The sequence below is a fragment of the Nomascus leucogenys genome, chromosome 6, assembly GCF_006542625.1.
Source record: "Nomascus leucogenys isolate Asia chromosome 6, Asia_NLE_v1, whole genome shotgun sequence".
Classification (NCBI taxonomy): Eukaryota; Metazoa; Chordata; class Mammalia; order Primates; family Hylobatidae; genus Nomascus; species Nomascus leucogenys.
The window spans coordinates 32074360-32089251 of record NC_044386.1 but is presented as its reverse complement, the minus strand read 5'-3'; the positions used below and the strand labels follow the sequence as shown (position 1 = coordinate 32089251).

General features: G+C 43.8%; 1 protein-coding gene across 2 annotated transcripts in view; it reads left to right on the top strand.

Annotated features, from left to right (window-relative positions):
• The window catches only part of AGXT2 (alanine--glyoxylate aminotransferase 2), a 44172-nt gene extending 32358 nt beyond the window's left edge, over window positions 1-11814 (top strand). Inside the window, exons 13-14 of one of the 2 annotated variants that reach the window (XM_030813781.1) lie at window positions 5729-5827; window positions 11089-11814. In XM_030813781.1, the coding sequence (XP_030669641.1) occupies window positions 5729-5827; window positions 11089-11196 (207 nt within the window). In that variant the 3' untranslated portion in view covers window positions 11197-11814. The remainder of the gene's footprint in view (window positions 1-5728; window positions 5828-11088) is intronic. The other variant, XM_030813782.1, reaches the window with a different exon arrangement.
• The last annotated feature ends 3078 nt before the right edge of the window (window positions 11815-14892 follow it).

Genomic DNA, 14892 nt, shown 5'->3' with positions numbered 1-14892 from the left:
AAATGTTATGGTGAAGGTTTGGGGTGAGGAGGTTAAATATATATTAGGGGTTGTTGTTGTTGTTGTTGTTGCTGAGACAGAGTCTTGCTCTGTCACCCAGGCTGGAGTGCGTTGGTGCGATCTTGGCTCACTGCAACCTCCACCTTCCAGGTTCAAGCTATTCTCAAGCCTCCGCCTCCTGGGTAGCTGGAATTACAGGCATGCACCACCTTGCCTGGCTAATTTTTGTATTTTTAGTAGAAACGGGGTTTTGCTATGTTGCCCAGGCTGGTCTCAAACTCCTGACCTCAAGTGATCTGCCCATTGCGGCCTCCTGAAGTACTGGGATTACAGGCATGAGCCACCGCGCCTGGCCTATATTGAGTTTTGTGTTTGTTTGCATGCTTACCTACTTGTGAATGGATTTCAACCTCCCAAGTAACCAGGGAGGAATGTTGCCCACTGAGACCTCTAACTCATCATAACAACAATTGAACTTAGCATCTTCCCCCAAACCAGGTATTTCTCCCAACATCACTCTTTGTTTCTCACCCTCCACCGTTCTCCCAATTACTCAGCCTCAATACCACAAAATCATCTGACTCTTCCTCTTCCCTTGTTTCTAACATCAAGACTCATTGATCTCTCCCATGTCTCTCAAATCTTTCCCTTTGTTTCTACTGCAGCCCCTATAGTAAATGCCCATGGGAAATTGTGCCTTTCCTCCATAAAATCAAAACCTGAAAAGAGCAGGAGAATCTTGGGAGTAGGGAGGAATAGCCAGACTAACCTCATGTCCACAGTGATCCAGCTTTCTCTAGCAATTTCTACCTCTTTGGTCTTACCACCATTCTACTTTAGAAGGATTGATGCTCAATTTTTTAGACCAGACATGGTGTAAGACTCTTCAATTCATACCACATGTCAGAGCCAGTACAAAGCTGGGATGTTTAAGTAAGATTTGAAAGCCAAGGGAAGACACCAGGAAAATAAACAAAGGGTAATATGAGACTAAGGTCCCCAGCTCATAGGTCATTTTATTTATTTATTTGTTTTGACCCCAACATGCATTCTACAATGGAGAAGAGCTCACAAGTCATAATGTATTTAAGTGTGTGGACAAGTACAAGAGTTGTTGTAACGTTCAGAAGAGTTCATCCTAATCTCCACCCAAGGGGTTCCCTGAAAGTTATCTATACTCCTCAAAGTGTAGACTCAAGAGAGGAAAGCCCAATGAGAGAGAAGGAGTTCTTCCTTTTGCTCTGTTCCGAACCTAACCTCTGTGTGCTCAAAGTCATATGAACAAAGATGTTCATCACAACTTGTCTTAGTAAAACACCAGAATCCCCCTCCCAGATGACCATTCATACAAAGCAAGCTAGCTTATGGCATATTCCCACTGTAATGGCATAGATATATATTTGACATGGAAATATGTGCAAGCCATATTGTGGAAACAGTAAAACAGGTTTTTCTTAGTCCATTTGTGTTGCTATAAAGGAATACCTAAGGCTGGGCAATTTATCAAGAAAAGAGGTTTATTTGGCTCATGGTTCTGCAGACTGTACAGGAAGCATGACACCAGCATCTGCATCTGATGAGGGCCTCAGACTGCTTCTGTTCGTGGTGGAAGGGGAAGAGGAGCTGGCATATGCAGAGATCACATGATGAGGGAGAGAGAGAGAGAGAAAGCAAAAGAGCAGGGGTGGGTAGATGTCAGGCTCTTTTCAACAGCCAGCTCTAGAAGGAACTAATGGAATGAGAACTCATTATGGAGAGGACAGCACCAAGACATTCATGAGGGATCTGCCCCCACCACCCAAGCACCTCTTTTTAGGACCCACCTCCAACATTGGGGATCAAACTTCCATTTGAGGTTTGGAGGGTCAAATATCCAGCCTATAGCAAGGCTATAAAATAGTATCTATAGAAGGGGCTCTTTTTCTCTTCGCTGAACCATTTGTTAGTATAAGCATGGGCTCTGAGGGCAGACCACCTGGATTTAAATCCCAGCTCCTACATCCCCTAATTCTACTCACTGTCCCCTCAATGCAATTACTCTCCAAATCCAAATGCCACTCAAGCTTTTTCTCAACCATGGAACACAGTATTCTCCCCTCTATATCTACCTATGGAAATCCTAGTCTTTTTCAAGATCAAGCTCTGCATCACATCTCCTTAAAACTTGCCTTTGCTTCTCCTCTATCCAGGAGATCCACCCTTCAGAGAATTCCTCTGGTACTCACTGTCTAAGGAGCTGCTTTGAAAAGATCTTTCCCACTATATTAGTCCGTTCAGGCTGCTATAGCAAAGTTCTATAGATTGGATATCTTATAAACAACAGAAATGTATTCCTCATGGTTCTGGAGACTGGAAAGTCCAAGAACAAGGCGCAGGCCAACGTGGTGTCTGACGAGGGCCCACTTTCTGGTTCATAGATGGTGCCTTCTTGCTGTGCCCTCACATGGTAAATGAGGCAAAAGAGCTTTCTGGAGCCTCTTTTATGAGGGTACTGATCTCATTCATGAGGGTTCTACTCTTGTAACCTAATCACCTCTCAAAGGTCCCACCTCCAAATATTATGCCATCCCTTTGGGTATTAGGTTTCAATATATGAATTTTGAGGGACACAAACATTCACTCTGTGCCACCTAACCTGTATTTGTTGACTCACTTTTTATGTATAAATACCTTATTTTCCTAAATAAGTTTACACTTTTGAGGCCAGGAAACATGCAGATGGTAAGTGCTTTGTGTTTCTCAATTAATTTCAGGCCCCTGCAACACATCAAACCACATTCGCATAGTTATAACACCCAAGACCTTTGCTATAATGCTGTCCAGCATCACCCAGGATAGGTACTCTCATATTCTGTTGGTACGGAAGTCTGTAGCTCTCAAAATTTTAAATATCTACACATTTTGACCTGGTGATATGGTTTGAATATCTGTCCCCTCCAAATCTCATATTGAAATGTAATCCCCAGTGTTGAAGGTGGAGCCAGTGGGAGGTGTTTGGATCATGGGGGCGGATCCCTCATCAATGGCTTGGTGATGAGTGACTTCATGTGAGATCTGGTTGTTTAAAAATGTGTGGCACCTCCCTACTCTCTCTCTCTTGCTCCTGCTGTCACCACATAACCCATCTGCTCATCCTTTGCCTTCTGCCATGATTGTAAGATTCCTGAGGCCCTCGCTAGGAGCGGGTGCTGGAGCCATGCTTGTACAGCCTGTAGAACTGTGAGCCAATTAAACCTTTTTTCTTTATAAATGATCCAGTCTCAGGTATTCCTTGGCAGCAACACAAGAATGGTCTAACATACCCGGCAATTTCTAGAAGTGTGTCCCAAAGAAATACTCTCAAAAGTGTCTAAAAATATGTATGGATAGGAATATTTGCAGCATTGTTTATAATCATGAAAAACTGGAAACGACCTAAATGCTCAACATTAGGAGATGGAACAACTTACTGCAATGAAATACTAGGTAACGTTTAAGAAGACTAAGTCCAAATATACTGACATGGAAAGATGTCCAAGATACACTATATATTATTAAAAGGAAATTGCCAAACATTATTAAATGACTTATTTTTAAAAACATGCATATAGATGTATTTGCATGCATAGAAAAAGTATCTGTTTCACACCAAATTGTCAATAGGAGGTGTCCCTAGGAATAGGATAGGAAGTGGGGAAATATTCTGGTTTTACTTTATGCACTTCCAGAACATTTGAATTTTTTTCAAATTTTAAATTTATAATTCTTTAAACATAGATTCACCAAAAGAGATAAACATAATGCTCCATTATACATTCATCAAGAAGTTTAATTACTAGCATGCCCACTTCATTATCAAGCCGTTGGGGCACAGGCATGGGCACAAGGGCCTCGGCAGGCTGTGCTGTGGCTTTAGCCTTAGTAGAGTTTCAGACCCTCAGTTTTCCCTGAGGATGGCATACAAGACGTTCAGTTAGCCATAGCAGTTGAGGCCAGGGAGGAATAAAACGGGCAAGGGAGCCAAGAGGGTGCTGGCCCAGAGCAAGGCTAGGGTGAAGCCACACAGACTCCACCCATTCAAAACTGTCATGTTGGTCCAGGCACGGTGGCTCACATCTGTAATCCCAGCACTTTGGGAGGCTGAGGTGGATCACTTGAGGTCGGGAGTTCGAGACCAGCCTGGCCAACATAGTGAAACCCCATCTCTACTAAAAATACTAAAATTAGCCAGGTGTGGTGGCAGGTGCCTGTAATCCAGCTACTGGGGAAGCTGAAGCAGGTGAATCATTTGATCCCAGGAGGCAGAGATTGCAGTGAGCCAAGATTGTACCACTGCACTGCAGCCTGGGCAACAGAGTGAGACTCTGACTCAAAAAACAAAACAACAACAACAACAAAAGAACTGATCCCCCCTACCCAACCTTCCCTCCGGATTACTCTCCAATCCCTCTGGCCTCTCGAATCATATTTAACGCCCTTCTAGTTCTCACAGTTTAGCCCTAAATTATTTTCATTGTCCCTTTCCAATCAATCATAAGTGGAATGCATGATAGCATTTTGAAGTCAGTGAGAAGATTCTAGTCCTTCTCTCTCCCTCAGGTCCTTTCTGATCCAATAGTCTGAAAGTTTGAATATGTATTTTGCTTATGTTAAGGCTTTAAGACAGAACAAAATGCACATATCTCTCTAGGAGGTCCCGTCTTACTCTGTTCTCAGACAATGACACCTTACAAGAAATGGAGGATTGGGGAAAGAGTTGGATTTGGGGTTGGTGGGAAGAAGGAAGTGGATGGCAAAGCCCAGAGTGAGGGTGGGTAGGAAGTGTGGAGGATGTAATGAAGCTGGGCACACTGGAGGGGCCCCACCTACCTCACTTAGCTGGCTTAGCCCAGGCACCTGAGGACCATTTTAAAAATGCAGATGCCTAAGCCCTGCTTCAAATATTCTAATTTGATTGGCCTAGCATGAGGCCCAAATATCTGTCATTTGAAAGCCTTCCAGGTAATGCAGACATGCTGTCAGGTGTGACATGACTAAGTCAGAGAGGGATGTTTGTACTCACAGACTGGGAAGACGGGACGCACAGAAAGGATGCAAGTCAGCCCAATGTCTGACCCCACAGGGAGGGGACCTGCTTTGGATGGCTGGGGATCTGACACAGCCTCTCGGCTCCTGGAGCACTTACCTTTCCTAACCCTGGGGGATGCAGTCTTGGGGGAGAAAGAGCAAGTTCTACAAGCAGGGAAATTCGGACAAATCGGCCCCTCCTCAGCTGTCCCACTGCTCTGCCCAGGGAAAGCTCAGGCTGCCGGTGCCTTTGTACAACTTCTGAGCCATTTCCTGGCCTTTGAAATGAGCCCTTTCCATGGGCAGAACAAAGTGAAGAGTTAAGGAAAATTTCCACATAAAACAGACTCCAAATTTAGCTACTAAGGGACCAGACTCCCATGGCAGTCATTAGCAAAGCTGAGATTGACTGGCTATCCGCACAGAACTTCATTTTGTCTTTTGGGAATTTGGGATGAATTCGGATTAAAAACAAACATTTTAAATAACATCCTCCAAAAATCTGGTTCAGCAATTAGCAGCTTTATTTAATTACAGGGGAAGGAGAGGACAGAGAAAGAGGGAGAAAGAAGAAAAAGAGGGGCATTGATGGCTGAAGGATTTTTCTTTTTTCCTCTCTTGGAAATAATTCCTTCAACCATTCCAACACTAAATAGAAAGCATTTTTAAAATGTATTTACAGATAAGCCGTCGGCCTCTTCCCTGTGAAGAAGTAAATCAGATCCATGAGGACTGCAAGCACATGGGACTCCTCGTTGGCAGAGGCAGCATTTTTTCTCAGGTAAGAGAAAGACCGGTTTTTACCTATCGCTTTAGGTAGGAGTCTCTCTGATGTCCTAATGCTGATCACAGTTTATTCACAACTGTGAAGATGTCCTAATGCTGGTTGCAGTTTTTTCACAACTGTGCCGGGGTACCCAGCCGCATGTCATCTAGGGATGAAGCTCGGGTACAAAAAAAAAAAAAAAAAAAAAAAAAGGCGAGGACAGTGCAGCTCTCCAGCCACAAGGGGGCGCTGAGTGAAAATGGTCTGGTTGTTGCAGCTCCGTGGGGTAAAGATAGAGGCAGACAGGATGGTCAAAGCAGATAATTTACAGTGTGGATGATAAACATCAGAGTTATGCAGTAAATAATTTGTCTCCTGTATAATTAATTCTAGCCCCTGTGAAAGCAATTCTGGCCGTTCTTAGCTCAGCCCCGGGCTCTAACTTGGTGACCCTGCTAAGCCTTAGTGACCTCTGTGGCTGGGAGCAACCCGACAGCACTGGCAGGCCCGGGTGACGCCTGTCGGAGAGATGGAGGACCACCTGGGCATAACCCCCATTGCCAAACTCAAAATCAGCCACAGCCAGTGTCCTTCACCCTTAGGCTGGGAGATTCAGAGGTCGAGCCCTCCCCACTCCCTTCCTTGAAAAGCCATGCCCAGCTCCACAGTCAGGACCCTAGCTTGCCCTGCACGCACTGCCCGAGGGGCTGCTGCTGCTGTGAGTGAAGTGGGCTGCCCCTCAATCCCTCACAGCAACAGGCCTTTCCCCAGGGATGGGCTACAGGGCAGAGACTTAAGAGAGAAGGTAACTTCCGCTCCTCCCTAACTTGTCCTGTCCTTTGTTAACTTTCTTTCCCACTTTAAACATTCCTCATCCTTCCCAGTTTCCCTGCTCCATCCCTGCCTCTCACAACTTCAGTGGCTACTGAAATATCTACTTCTTGCCTCATACTTCTCAGATAAAATTGAAACTATCAGGCAAAACCTCTATATAAACTCATCGGTCCCCACATTTATTCTTTCCTCCTGTGTTAGTCCCCCCAGCATGCTATCACAAAGTGCCATAGACTGGGTAGCTTGTACATCATAGAAGTTCATTTCTCATAGTTCTGGAGGCAGAGAAGTCCAAGATCAAGGTGCCAGCAAGTTCAGTGTCTGGTGAGGGCGCTCTTTCGAGGTGGACATCTTTCTGCTGTGACCTCACATGGCAGAAGAGGCAAGAGAGCTCCCTGGGACTACATGGGCTCTGCCATCCTGACCTAATCACTTCCTAAAGGATCCACTTCGCAAGACCATCACCTTGGGAGTTAGGGTTCCAACATAGGCATTCAAGGGGTAGGGGCATAAATGTCCAGATCATAGCACCTCCTTCCCTGAAGTTTCCAGAAATGAGGCATTTCTCCTTTTCAAATCTAGATCTTCCATCTGTGTGCTTGTTTCTCCAAGCTCCCTCTACCTTCACTCAAGGAAACATCCCCATGTTTTCTTGCATCTTCAACTTTTCCCCAACTTCCCCTTCCCCTTTAAACAAAACAGACTTAAAGTTTTCCCAGCCCAAACAACAAAACCAGAATAAGCACTTTTGTTGGGATGTGCTCTGTGATTTTTTTTCTAGTCTTGGTCGTAAATATTTTTCTGTACAAACCAGATAGCATAATTTAATGATTATGAATCATAAGACGTGCAATTTATAAAGACATGAGATACTTGTGTACTTGCTTAGCTCTTCCTTTGTTATTTGGCAAAATTTGTTATGTGCTAAGCAACAGGTGTTATTCTGGAAACTGAAACTATTAGGTTGTTGTAAAAGTAATTGCAGTTTTTGTGATTTTTTTTTTTTTTTTTTTTTTTTTGAGACAGAGTCTCGCTCTGTCGCCCAGGCTGGAGTGCAGTGGCGCAATCTCGGCTCACTGCAAGCTCTGCCTCCCGGGTTCACACCATTCTCCTGCCTCAGCCTCTCCGAGTAGCTGGGACTACAGGCGCCCGCCACCACGCCCGGCTAATTTTTTGTATTTTTAGTAGAGACGGGGTTTCACCGTGGTCTCGATCTCCTGACCTCGTGATCCGCCCGCCTCGGCCTCCCAAAGTGCTGGGATTACAAGCGTGAGCCACCGCGCCCGGCGTGATTTTTTTTAAAATTGCAAACACTGCAATTACTTTTGCCCCAACCTAATACGGTGATAAATAAGATCTGGTCCTTCCTTCATGCAGCTGGTGGGAGAGAAAGGCAAATACATAGAAAATTACAATACAATGTAGTAAGCTCATCTATAAATATTTTTTAAAAGGTATTCAAGGGGGAGAGAGAAGGGACTTCTAGGCCAGGCTTTCTGGCCAGCAGAATCTTAAATAATGAGATAAACAACCAAACTGTGCATGAAACATGGCAGAGTACAAAGAGCTAATTTTGCACACCACCATGACACCACACAGATGTGGCTGGCGCAAAGGCTTGAGGTAGTCAGTGGAGCTGGTATGAAACCCTTCCTGCTTGTCAGGTACTGTCCTAACACTTTGCATGAACTGACTCATTTAATGCTCCCAGCAAGCCTATAAATTAAGTACTATTATTATCCTTATTTTACAGATAAAAAGACACACAGAGAGGTTAAGTAATGACAGAACCAGGATCCAAACTCAGGTAGTCTGATTTCAGAATCTGTCCTCTGAGGAGGACAAATCTAAGGGGACAAGACTGGAGACAGGGGGGTCCCTCTGGGAGCCAAGGATACTGTTTGAACTTGAGCTGTCATTCTGAGGATAATCCTGGAAAATGCACAGAATATGGATACGAAGAACAAGAGAGAGTCGAGGAAGAAGCTCTCATGTTGGTTTGGAGTGGGCAAGAATGAGTCCAGCTTTGAGCATGCTCCATTCAAGGTGTTCATAAACATCTCACTCTATCTACAGATGCTTCTTGACTTACAGTGGGGTTACGTCCTGATAAACCCCTCCTAAATTGAGAATATTTTAAGCCAAAAATGCATTTAATACACCTAACCAACTGTACATCATGGCTTAGCCAGCATACCTTAAATGTGCTCAGAACACTTGCATTAGCCTACAGTTGAGCAAAATCATGTGACAAAGCCTATTTTATAATAAAGTGTTGAGTGTCTCATGTAATGTATTGAATACTGTACTGAAACTGAAAACAGAAGGGTTATATAGATACTTGATGTACAATTTCTATTAATGTGTATCGCTTTCCCATCATTGTAAAGTCAAAAAAATTCTGTCAGGGACCATCTGTAGAAGTCTGTAGCTCGGAGGAAATGACTAAAGATCATGTTTTATAGGTCATCAGCATTTATATGGTGAGATGAGGAAATCTCCCAGGAAGTCTAATGTCTAGATGAGAAGCTCAGCAAGATGAAGATAGAAACTTGCACAACACTGACATTTAAAGGGCAGGAGAGGCCGGGCACAGTGGCTCATGCCTGTGATCCCAGCACTTTGGCAGAAGCGGGCAGATCACTTGAGGTCAGGAGTTTGAGACCATCCTAGCCAACATGGCGAAACCCTGTCTCTACCAAAAAATATAAAAAATTAGCTGAGTGTGGTGGCACACACCTGTAATCCCTGCTACTCAGGAGGCTGAGACAGGAGAATTGTGTGAACCCGGGAGCAGGAGGCAGAGGTTGCAGTGAGCCAAGATGGTGCCACTGCACTCCAGCCTGGGTGACAGAGCGAGACTCTGTCTCAAATAAAAAAAAAATAATAATAATAATAATAATAAAGGGCAGGAGAAGGAAAAAGCTGCCCAGATAGAGGCAGAAAGCATGGACAGGTATGAAGAGAATAAGAAGAGTGTGAAGTCATGGAAGAAAGAAACAGGAGAGGTTCAGGAAGTGGGGTGGAGAATTCCAAAGAGTCAGGTGCAGAGAAGGCCAGAGAGGATGAGGGCTGGAAGATGCCCCGTGGATTCCACACTTGCAGGTAACTTTAATAGAGTGGTTGATGAGGCAGAAGTCAGACTGCAACCAATTGAGATGTGAATGGGGGAAGGGCAAAGTAATAAATAATGGCCAGTAAGCACCAACCAGTCTTTTTAGTGGTGTGGCTAAAAGCAGGAAGAAAGCATTTGCGAGGTAGCCATAAGGGACAAGGGGGTCAACAAAGATTTGTATTTGATGTGGTCTAGATTGGGGTCATGAGAGCTTTAAGCCTGCTTGTTTATAGGCTAAGCGGAAGTTGAAGGGGTGTTTCCTGGAGTGAAGGTGATGGGAGAATCCAGGGTCAAGGGCATGGGTGGACGATTTGGAGTTGAACAGCAAATACGTCTTGTTCTCTGAGCCTTTAGGAAAGGTTATAAAAATGGATGTGAGAGCAAACAAGTTTATCTTGCCCCGCAGCTTCAATTTTCTGAGAAGTATGAGGCATGATTGTCTATGAAATAGAGGGAGAGGCGCAGGAGTTGAGTAAGGAAATTGAGAGGAATGTTAAAGGTTTAGATTGAGAAAGGACGCTGACAGTGAACAAGAAAAGTTGGGGTGACCCACAGAAGTTGGAGACCCTGAATATCTAGCGGTGTCGCTCAGCCCAGCTGTGTGATTTTTCTCTAACTCTTCTCAGCCATCTAGATTAGAGAAAAGCCATTCAATAAAATATTTTATTAGCGCTGGGATTGGCTGTGTGGGTGCAGCAGAAGAAGGGTAGAAATGCAAGCAAAATGAGGGGCAAGTGTGAGCCTACTTCAGTCAACTCTGTGTTCTGAGCTGGGTGGAAAGGAAGGAGGATATCTGAGTGGAGCAATAGACCTGAAGATAATGGGTGAATGAGGATTCTGAAGTCTTCATGAAAAGGAGATCTATAGTGGGAATCAGAAATTGAGTTGTTCCTGGTGAAGAGGAGGCTCATGGCGTTGGCTATGGGTATGAATGGTTGCAGAGGGTGGATGTAAAGATTCTGGGAGTTGTGGCAATAAGGGCAGTGAGAAGTGAGTTTGCTGGGTTGCACATATGGACATAGAAGTCACCCTGGGCAGAAATGGAGTATAGTGAGGGGCCTAAGACTTCAGTGAAGGTGTAGAATGACCAGGAGGTAAATGTATGACAAAAAGGAAAAGGGGCAGAACCAAATTGTACAAGGGTTTGTATGAAGACTGGAGGGTGAATGGCCTGGATCCAGCACTGGGGATACAAGAGGAACCAAACCAAGAGGAAAATGAAAAATGTCCTAAACACAAGGTTTTGGATTTTTAGTTTAGTGCATTTCCTCGAAGTCATATTTGATTCTCTGATGATTTGTTTTCTTATTTTTTGGTGTCTCCTCAGACATTTCGCATTGCGCCCTCAATGTGCATCACTAAACCAGAAGTTGATTTTGCAGTAGAAGTATTTCGTTCTGCCTTAACCCAACACATGGAAAGAAGAGCTAAGTAACATTGTCAGAAATAAAGAAAACCACAAGTCTCAAGAATTTGCCACTTATGTTCAAGGGTGAATTTGAAGAATTTCAGAACCAGTGGTATCCAGAGAAAACCTGCAGCTCTCCATAGGAGCTGTAAAAGACATGGTTGACTGCCTACCAACCATATTTGTTAGCAGAGCCCCTATTATCTTGAGAACTCCATTCTTCAGGGAAAAGATCTCCCTAGCTCAGAGAATAAATCCTAATTAGTTTATGTTAGGTATGGTAATTTGATTCCCCTTTGCAGTGATTGGTTTATGCATGAATATGTGATGTATTTTTGTCCAGTGAATCTTGAAGAAAAGTCTTTTGGTGGAGGTGCCTTCAGGGAAAGTTTTCTTCACCCCTCACTCTTCAGTTCAAGAAGAGATGTCTTCTTGTTGCGCTGAGAACACCATATGTCCATGACAAGATTCCTGGCACCATGTCAGCCATCTTGTAGTCATGAGGACAACCCTTTTTGGTGAGGTTGGAAAATGGATGGAAGCCAAGTGCTTAGTGATGTCAATGAACCACTCACTTAAGCATTCCTGGAGCCACCCTACCTCAGGGCTTCTTGATATATGAGGCAATAAATTCATTGTACTGTATCAGACTCTTTTATTTTTCACTGTTACGGTCAAAAGCATACTGAGAAATGAGGCAGAAAATACCCCCAAAGAAACAACAAGTTTCCCTCTCCTTTAACTCCCTTAAAACATCTATCAGAGCCTTCTTTTCTTGTCCTTACCTACTACCACATCCCACTCTGGTCTGAACCCTTATTACTCCTATTGCAATACTCTCCAAGACCATAATTTCCCAAACTTTAGTCATTAGAATACACACTTATATAATTTGTCCATAGAGGCATACCACTTGTCTTAGGTATATTTTTCCTTAATTTGACTTTTTTTTTTTTTTTTGAGATGGAGTCTCGCTCTGTCACCCAGGCTAGAGTGCAGTGGCGTGATCTCGGCTCACTGCAAGCTCCGCCTCCTGGGTTCAGGCCATTCTCCTGCCTCAGCCTCCCGAGTAGCTGGGACTACAGGCACCTGCAATCACGCCCAGCTAATTTTTTGTATTTTTAGTAGAGATGGGGTTTCACTGTGTTAGCCAGGACGGTCTCGATCTCCTGATTTTGTGATCCACCCACCTCGGCCTCCCAAAGTGCTGGGATTACAGGCGTGAGCCACCACGGCTGGCCAATTTGACTTTTTTTTACTAAGATGTGTAGTAAACTTTCTGTAATTACAATAAATGATAAATCAATCCTACTTGTCATAAGTAGAAAGTAACCATAAAAACAGAGTGAACAGAAAACAATGTAATTCAGTTTTAGCAAGACGCAGTTTTTGCAAAGATTCTCAGCCTGAGTCCTGTTCTTTCTTTGTTCAAAAGGGAAATTAGAGAGTATTCAAAATGCCAGGCGAGGTGGCTCATGCCTGTAATCCCAGCACTTTGGAAGGTCAAGGCAGACGGATCACTTGAGGTCAGGAGTTCAAGATCAGCCTGGCCAATGTGGTGAAACCCTGTCTCTACTAAAAAGACAAAAATTAGCCAGGTGTGGTGGTGCATGCCTGTAATCCCAGCTACTCGGGAGGTTTAAGTTTGAGTTTTATTGTTTCCTTTTCATATTTTACTAAATTCCTAAATTGTGTTTTCAGTGTTCTTCCCTTTTCCTTTATCTTAAAGGAAAAGGAATGTTGGAAGTAGAGGGCTTTGAAGAACTGGAAAGTAAGTATTGACTTTCTTGTTCAATGTCCCTGACCCTGTAATTGTCATCAGTAAAGAGGAGAAGAAGAACATTCCAGGCAGAGTGAACTATAGAAGCAAAGAACTAAGGTGCATGACATGGAAAGAATGGTGGAAACAAAGCTCAAAAAGCTTGTTTGAGGACAAGGAAGCGGTGGCTGCGGTGAGCAGAGATTGTGCCACTGCACTCCAGCCTGGGCCTGTCTCAAAAAAAAAGAGAGAGGGTATTTGAAACATGTTAAAAATACACTGGCAAACTGAGACCTTCTCTTCAGTACAAACAGAATAGGGTCTGGAGACCTGAAAGGGAAATCACTTTCTCAGCATGTGATTGAATGCGTATCAAAAGTTGTGTTTCTAGGCCGAGTGCGGTGGCTCACGCTTGTAATCCCAGCACTTTGGGAGGCCAAGGCCGGCGGATCACGAGGTCAGGAGATCAAGACCACGGTGAAATCCCGTCTCTACTAAAAATACAAAAAATTAGCCAGGCGTGGTGGCGGGCACCTGTAGTCCCAGCTACTCAGAGAGGCTGAGGCAGGAGAATGGCGTGAACCTGGGAGGCAGAGCTAGCAGTGAGCCAAGATCGCGCCACTGCACTCCAGCCTGGGTGACAGAGCAAGACTCCATCTCAAAAAAAAAAAAAAGTTGTGTTTCTGTTTGAAGCTAATTGTCCTCATTTTCTAACCCCTCCCCACCACCAGGTGTCTGTTCTGCTGACACATCCTACACCTCACTGCCAGATTTGTTTCCATTAGGCATTAACTGAAACATAGCATTCCCTGGCATAAAACCTTCCAGCAGCTTGCCATTAACCCCGGAGGAGGTCAAAACCCTTTAACAAGAAGCTCGATGCTGTCTAGTATCCAATATCCAAATAGAGCAAACACTTTAGAAATGTTCTGTTTGGGCACAGTAGAAAGATCATTGGAATAAGAGTCAAATGACCTGAATTCTAAATCCAATTCTTCCCCTTATTTGCTATAACTGACTTTGGGCAAGCCTTTTAACTTCTTTTTAACCTCGGTTTGTTCCCAAGAGTATAAATATTTGCCCTTCCTACCTTCCAGAGTTGCCTTGGGAACAGAGTGACCCCGTGGATGTAAAGTGCTTTGCAAACCAATGACCTAGACAAATAGAAACTTCTTCCTTTCAAGCCACATTTCTCCTCTTTCCTTCACTACAAAATCTTTCTCAAGAGCAGTTTTTGTGCCTCACCTATATGTCTTTGCCTCCTACCCAAGCCCCAACCACTAGGATTTCATTCCTGTTTCTCATTCCTTGGAAATGCCTTTTCAGAAGGCACCTGGTGACTTCTTTATAACCGAAACTTAATGTTTCCTTTAAACGATCTTTCTGAACAATTGCTACTTCCTTCGTTAGCTTCTGCAGTGTGGTCCTTCTATCTCGGATGGCCTTCTCAACCTCTTTTCTGGCAACTCCTCAACTATAACGTTCTGTCCTGAACTGTCTCTTCTTCCATGCTATACTCTCTCCCTATAGGCAACCTTAACCACTTCTGAAATTTCACGTATCTTGACTATGCTGAAGACTTCCAAATATTTATCTTTAGTCTCAACCCTTTTTCTGAGCTCTAACCCCAAAATTCTAGCTCTCTGGACTCTGTCATTTAGATGTCACAGGAACACTTCAAATTCAACAGACTTAACACAAACTCTACTAAATATCTCCTCCAAGAATCCCTTCTTTTTTAATGGTACCCTTTTAAAAGTCTCAGGCTCACAATGATTTAGATCATTTTTCCCCCAAGTTATCTTTCTGCCCTTTATATGACTAAGTCTCATGAATACCTTCCCTGACATAATTTTTTCCAGTATGACCCATTTATACCAAAACTGCCTTAATTTGGACCATCATCTCCCTAAACTATTTAAACTGCCTTCTAACTGGTATCCTGGATTTCTTCCCAATCCTTC